At 39.6% G+C, this 7,605-nt stretch overlaps 1 protein-coding gene across 1 annotated transcript in view; it reads left to right on the forward strand.

Annotated features, from left to right (window-relative positions):
- The first annotated feature begins 3,365 nt into the window (after positions 1 to 3,365).
- Positions 3,366 to 7,605, forward strand: part of PPID (peptidylprolyl isomerase D) — a 24,063-nt gene continuing 19,823 nt past the window's right edge. The window contains exons 1-3 of the mRNA XM_012651910.1: positions 3,366 to 3,549; positions 5,293 to 5,433; positions 7,174 to 7,280. Of these exons, the coding sequence (XP_012507364.1) occupies positions 3,465 to 3,549; positions 5,293 to 5,433; positions 7,174 to 7,280 (333 nt within the window). The 5' untranslated portion in view covers positions 3,366 to 3,464. The remainder of the gene's footprint in view (positions 3,550 to 5,292; positions 5,434 to 7,173; positions 7,281 to 7,605) is intronic.

Genomic DNA, 7,605 nt, shown 5'->3' on the forward strand with positions numbered 1-7,605 from the left:
CTGGGTCTTTAGGGAATTACAGTGAATAAACACCATGGAATTGAAGGACATAAGAAATTAACATTGTGTGCTGGAATTTGAAGGGATAAACATGGAGATCTGATACAGAGAATCTTCTCAAATTATACTTGAAGACACATGGAAATGAAATTTCTTGTTAACATTATTTCATTTTATTTTTTAATTTTTATTTATTTATTTATTTGTTTTGAGACAGAGTCTTGCTCCATTGCCCCGGGTAGAGTGCAGTGGCATCTTCATACTCCCGGGTTCAAGTGATCCTCCTCCTACCTCAGCCTCCCAAGTAGCTGGGACTACAGGCGTGGGCCATCATGCCTGGAGAATTTTTCTATTTTTAGTAGAGACTGGGTCTTGCTTTTGTTCTTGACCAGCAGAGCCTGGTCTCAAACTGAACTCCCGAGCCCAAGCAATCCTCCCGCCTTGGCTTCCCAGAGTGCTAGGATTACAGGCACCAGCTTTTGAAAAAATAAAAGCTTTATTGCAAGGCTAGCCAGCAAGGAGATAGGAGTCAGGCTTATATCTGTCTCCCCAGTTTGGGGTTTGGGACAAGTTTATAGGCTTGATGGAGAAAGAGAAAAGATTTAGGAATGTTGGCTTGGTAGAGTCTGATTGGAGGGCTTAAAATTTGACCACTTACGATAAGGTATGTTGAGGTGGATTTTAGCTCTGGATCTTGTGGACCTGCAGTGCAGGCCCCTCACCACTGAAAGAGTTCTGGCAGTCAGAGTCCAGTCATGTCCTGGGCTTCTTGGTTCTAAGGGGAGGAACTGTTGGTGCCAGGTGTTGTTAGAGTCAAAGTTTTTTCAGTTGTGCATGCCCAGGCTACATGACTTGCAGTTTTTGGCTCTGTTATACCTACAAGATAACTTGATATTTGTTATCAACAGAGTGTGCCCAGTTTGGGCTTGTCCTGGGGTTACACTTTGCACTGGGTACTGTTAGAAGGGCTGGGGGAAGAGTAATGAAAAAGCAATATAAAAAACTCTTATCATTGTGGAGCTTAATTTTAATGGGAGAAGACAAAAGAAATAAATAGTAAACAATTAGTATATTAAAAGTGATAAGTGCTAAGGAAAAATAAGTTAGGGACTTGCTATAGAGATGTCTTTTGAGTTCTTTCTTCTCATTGTTCCTTTTCCTTTCTACTTCAGGGATAAAATGGGCTAAGTTATAAAAGTGTTTCTCATCCTCAAAACTCAATTTGAAGAAAAGTTGGACAGAAATACAAACCAAAGTATGACTTCTGATTCAAGCTCAAAACCAGTGGTCCAGATTCACCTGAAGTCAAAGCACTGTCTGAAAAACTGGCTTCTCATGAAGTAACATGGTTTCGTTGCATATTTTCACCTTCTATGTAATTCCCTCTCCTTTGAACATGCTCTACACCTGTTCCCTCCTTACTCCTCTTACTTGCTACATACACTCCTGTGACTGACTTTACTACTATTTCTGATCTCAAAAAAGGCCCCTGCTATGTACTGAATGTAATTGTATTTTCCCTATTAAAGCACTAAACGCACTGCATTGTAGAGGTTTATTCAATAGTCTTTCTCTCCTGTTAGACCAAAAAATTTGTGTAGTTAAGGATAAGGACTGTGGTTTTTTCATCATCGTATCATCGGCACTCTGACATATAGTAAGAGCTCAATAAATTTTGTCATATATATGAAGTATCTATCTGGGCATGTCTATGTACGTATGTATGTATTTTGTTAATGATGGAACTTTGTGATTACACAGAAATATTTAATCAATATAATGTCCTTGCTGATTTGTCCTAATATTTGTTTTTTTGATTGTAAAAAGATGTTGGTATTTTAATTAAAAATGACTTTACAAGTTAGATATATAAAGAGTACCTAGTAAAAAGTGGGCAAGTAATTTCTTTTTTACCTTGTAAAATATTTTATTATGAAAAATTTTAAATATGCAAAAATAAGGAGAATAGTATAATAAACCCCCCTGCACCAATCATCTGCCTGGCCAATTTTGTTTCATCCATAACCCTACCCACGCACCTGACCCCAAATTATTTTAAACAAACCCAGACATCGTAGCATTTCATTTTCATAGCGATTTTTTAAAGAAGAGTCTTTGTATAGGAATACTTTAGAGTTTACAATGCAAATGCATATACATCATCTCTTTCCATTCTCATATCCTGTTCTTTTCCACTTTACTGAAAAGGAAGCAGGTTCAAAGAAATTAAATGATTGTTCTTTGGTCATACTCCTAGTATATATTGTAGTCACAACTTGAACCCATTGCATTTTTTTTTCCAAGATCAACTTTAATGCTTAGTCCAGTGTACAATATCATAGGCCACTTCAAGTTGAGAGTTAGAACCAGTTGTTCTTTAACTATGACCATTCTAATTTTTACATACCCTAAGACCAGGCAGCAATTAGGACATGAGCCTTCATGTGGATAGATGGTGGCAGTTCTGATAGGGGAAAATTAGCACTGGTCTTTCCTTCCAAAGGCCACTCTGGCTGCTGCTATTGACACAAAACCCCCGGCTTTTAAGATATACTCTATGAGTGCTGCATTCAACTGCCATGTCTCTACTTTCTCATGAGGAAAAAAACGGTAAGCATCTAAAGATACCTTAAGCCTTATTGATAAGGTAAGCCTCAGGCCGAATTCAAATCTCTGGGCTCCAACAGAATTAGAGGTCAATGCATCTATGCTAGGAAGGTTCCACTTTTCTCCAAAACTGGGCTTTATCAAGAAGTGAGACTATGTTCTCCCCATGTATCTAGGTAAAAAATACATATAGGTAAAATATTTCACACAAATTCCCATAAAGGAAAAGTGGACTATAATAAAACAGTTTTATTAGGAATCAAAACTGTGCCCTCTTCAGGACTTCCTGCTTCAGCTCTTTGGAGCCTTTAGTCTATTACTTACATTGTAACGTGAAGATAAAATTGTAACAATATGACAGTAATAAGGCTCCTATTGATTTAAGAACTGCCAGTTTGTGTCAGGCACTGCGCTGAGTGATTTACGTCTTTAATCTTCGAAACGACCTTCCCAGGTAAGCACTTTTATTTCCATTTTCCGGAAGACCAAATTCAGAGAAGTCACACGCCAGTCAGTGGCAGAGCTAAGACTGGAATGGAGTTGACTCCAAAGCTCTCTACACTACAACGGTAGGAAAGACGGCGAAAGACAAGTGAAAAGAATAAAAAGAATTGGGAACTTCAGCGAATGAGAAGACAGGCAGAACTGGAAAAGTACCGCATGAGCGCCACTCAAGCGCGTTGAAACGCCGCGGGGAGGCGGTGCCGGAAGTCAGGCAGCGGCTTCCGGGCCTCGCGCCGGAAGTGGCTACTCACCGCCTCCTCCAGCCTCCCCCGGAGAGAGGCGCTCTAGAGTTTGAGCTGCGGTGCCGCCACGAGGTGTCCGGATCTTGCATCCAAACGCGTCTGCAAGTCGAAATGTCGCACCCGTCACCCCAAACTAAGCCCTCCAACACCAGTAACCCCCGAGTCTTCTTTGACGTGGACATCGGAGAGGAGCGAGGTGAGGAGAGTGACGCTCGCAGAAAGGACCCGAGGTTCCGGGGATTCGGGGACTCCAGAAGGGGTGGGAAACGCGCTGTTCGGGCCGGGGGTTGTTCACTGTTGTGGAGGGGTGCGGGGATGGCTTCCTAGTCTGGTCCGCTGGAACAAGCCCGGGCATCCAGGGGTAGGTCGAGCCATCGCCCTTGTCCCAATGCCATGGGTCGTGTAGAAGTTTCTAGAAATGTCTGGTTCGGGAATTGTGGCGGCCTTTAGGGTTGTGTCTCCTGATCTGGTTCCACTTCCCCGCCACCTTTGCACCACTAAGTTAGCATGAAATAGGATTGTTTTATGTTTGCAGTGGGCCAGTTTAGAAGGCTCCTGGGATATGCGTCTGCTAGGCTCCAGGCACGCCGTATGTTTTGGCGCACAAAATACATATATCAGCGCCTGCCTTGTTATTATAAATTAAAGCGACTCGTTTGCTTATTGCCTTTTCCTTGTTACTGATTTTTAACTTGGAGGTCCAGTCAGATAGGCAAACATATTCTGTATTTTGGCAGCGGGAAAATGAGCTCAACTAGCCATGTGGTTGCCTAGGTTACATAGCAGCTCAGAAGTTCCTACGCCCCGGTGAGTTAGGGAGCATGTTGCTTTGTAATTGAAGCGGTCTTGTTCTGGAACATGTTAGAATTACTGGCCAGGCAGTGTGTTTGAGTGCACGTACAGAACACACACATATACTTGTCCATTCTGTTTGTTATGGAACTAGTGGTAGGTTTATTTTCACCTGTCTTAGGAGCTTTCTAGAGGAGAAACTTTCTCAGCTTTTGCTTTGGAGGCTGCATTAGGAAACTTCGTAGAGCACAAAGGCTACAAAGTATACGTAAAACTTGGCTAACCTGACCACTTTAAAGGATATTTAATTTTCTCTTGTTGGTTACTTCGTGATTGGAGAGTGTGAATACCTCTTGAAGAAATTACTCAGGGTTTAAAACCATTGTACTTCCTGGTGTCCCTTCTATGGTGCTAATCTGCTGGCTACTGTAATTGGTTATGATACTTTGTATGATGTTTCAAATCTAGATACATGACAGTAAACTTTAGGTAGATTAAATGTGAATATTAGAAAAAGGACAATAAGGTCATCCCACTATTAAGTATATATGTCTAAAGGAAATGAAGTTGGAGTGTGGAAGAGATATCTGCACTCCAGTGTTCATTGCAGTATTACTTAGGATAGCTAAGGTAATGGAATCAAGATAAACGTTCATCAGCAGATGAATGGATAAAGAAAATGTGTTATATACTCACAATGGAATAGTAGTCACCCTTAAAAAAAGAATAAAATCCTGTCATTTTTGACAACATGGGTAGATACAGAGAACATTATGTTAATTGAAATAAGCCAGGCCCAGAAAGACAAATGCCACATGATTTCCCTTATATGTGGATTCTAAAGAAGTTGACCTTGAAGTAGAGAGTAGAATGTGGGTACCAGGGGCTAGGGAAGTGTTGGTCAGAGGATTCATAAATTTCAGTTAGAAAGCAGGAATAAGTTCAAGATTCTTGTACAACATGGTGACTATAGTTAATAACAACATACTGTGTTTTTGAAGTTGCAAAAAAAAAAAAAAAAGACAGTAAAAGGGAATTCGGTAATTCATGAACCTTCTTTTGCCATAATTATACAACTGCCTTTATCATTTGCCTGTTTGGTTGGTTGTTTTGCATACTGACAAAATTTCATTTTCTTTTCTTTTAGTTGGTCGAATTGTCTTAGAATTGTTTGCAGATATTGTACCCAAAACTGCAGAAAATTTTCGTGCACTATGTACAGGAGAAAAAGGCATTGGACCCACAACTGGGAAACCTCTCCATTTCAAAGGATGCCCTTTCCATCGAAGTATGTATAAATTTTCTGAATCTGATTATTCATGATATAGATAAGTAAGTCCTATTCTTTAGGAGTTAGGGAAGAAAACACTAAGTAGGGGGTGAAGGTTAAAAAGTACTGTTAGTTTCCAAGAGGACCCTTGGACATCCGGTGCAGTAGCTTAGTTTCATACAGGCTAGGCTGTGAGAGATGGAATTACTTATGGGGAGGTAAGAAATGGACTACCCTAGCTTTGCTAGTCCTCTAACCCCTTCACTCCAAGATGATTTGATTGAAAAAGGAAGGGTATGGCCACGATTGCTGATCTTAGTTTGCCTCGTAACGAAAAAGTTATTCCTACTTCTTGGGCATGGTTACTTAGGAAGGCTGAGGATTTGAAGATTCAGTGTCTTGGACACATTGGTGATATGTGATTAAAATGTGACATTTTATATTACATATCACACTTTGTAATCAAACCTTCGTTTAGTAATTGATGGTTCCTCCAAACAGACTGTAGTTTCTATGAGTTCAGGAACTCTATGTTCCTACTGTTTTGTCTTAAGAATCTAGTATAGTTGTTGAGTAGGCACTCAGTGAATATTTGTTTAATAAATAGACTAAGTTAAACTATAATCATATGAGTACTTTTTTAAAAAAACTTGATTTATTAAAAAATTAACGTTGATTTTTAAATATTTAAACTATTGAATTACTGTCATGTTTAATAAAATATCAGAATATACTAATAAATTATATGTAGAAAATATATAACATAGCCAAGCTGAGACTGCTGTCCTTAGAAAGCTCTGTCTCCAAGGGTAACACTTGGCTGGAGTGTGGGAACTTGGCATTTGAACCATTTCCTAAATCATAAGGGTGATTTACTATGCCTAGACTGTTTGTCCAAACATGTGATTTATGCTGAACGTCTGTTTTTTTGGGGGGGAGTTTGGAATTTTGGCACATGCTAGGAAGAGAGTGCCTGCCTACGTGACAGAGAGCGCCCAATAAACACCTTGGGTGCTGAGTCTCTTGTTGCCTCTTCTGGGCAGAAGCATTGTACATGTGTGCTGCATTTTCATTGCTGGGGGAAGTGTGTGTTCTGTGACCCTTCATGGGAGGGAGAGAGCATAAGGAGGCCTGCATGTGGATTCCTCCAGACTCTCCCTATGTCTTGTCTTCTTTTCATCTGGCTGTGTATCCTTGCTACTGTGATACAACCAAATGCTATATCCATGAGCCCTAGGGATCTCGGAAAGTGGGAGAGGTCTTGGTAAACCTTGACACAAAGTGGTAATATTTGAAGTATTTCTATTAGGGTATAACAAATCTACAGGGAATAGAGTAACTCATATGTGCCCAGCCATGCACATAGTTACAAGGATGAAAAACAGGACTGTTGACGTACTTAAGAGGAATTCATTGTTTGCTGGAAGAGACAGATCGTTATGACGTATAAAAGTCAAGATACTGTGGGAGAAAAATTACGAGATACAACTTCGGGATGTTCGTGACGGTTTTATAGGGGAGGTACCATTTGAACTAATTTTTTGAATGTTAGTGGGAGATCAGGCAGTAAAAGTAAGTTGGACTCAGATTGTGAAAAGCCTTTAGAGTGTGGAGTTTTGTGGGGATGGGTGGAGAAAGGAGTGTGATGTGACTAGAGTCATGCTTTAGAAAGTTGTCTTAATTATTACATACTCGTCAGTTAATATTGCTGAAGTCATCCATGTCTCAGTCACTAATAGCCATTTTCCTTGTTTGTAGTTATTAAGAAATTTATGATTCAAGGTGGAGACTTCTCAAATCAGAATGGAACAGGTGGAGAAAGTATTTATGGTGAAAAATTTGAAGATGAAAATTTCTATTATAAGGTGAAGTAGAGAAAATGCATGTTATTGCTGATAAAAAGATTGTTTTATGTCTCAAATATGTGTTGGATTAAGACACCAAAAAAAAAAGTCTCATCTGTGCTTAGATTTCTTTGTCTTGTAAAAGGAATTATGTTTGTAAATATGGGTCTTTAGTATGGCAAGTTTTCAACCGGTAATGAATATCAGAGTTATTTCAATGTGATCCAGGTTGGTTTTTTTTGTTTTTGTTTTTTTAAGCCAATGAGTTTTTAAGTGCAGCCACCATATGGCAAAATTGTTTCCAGGAAAAATATTCTCATTATCGGAAGGATGTAACTTGTGTGCT

The sequence above is a fragment of the Propithecus coquereli genome, unplaced genomic scaffold (assembly GCF_000956105.1).
Source record: "Propithecus coquereli isolate 6110/MARCELLA unplaced genomic scaffold, Pcoq_1.0 Scaffold376, whole genome shotgun sequence".
NCBI classification, from domain to species: Eukaryota; Metazoa; Chordata; class Mammalia; order Primates; family Indriidae; genus Propithecus; species Propithecus coquereli.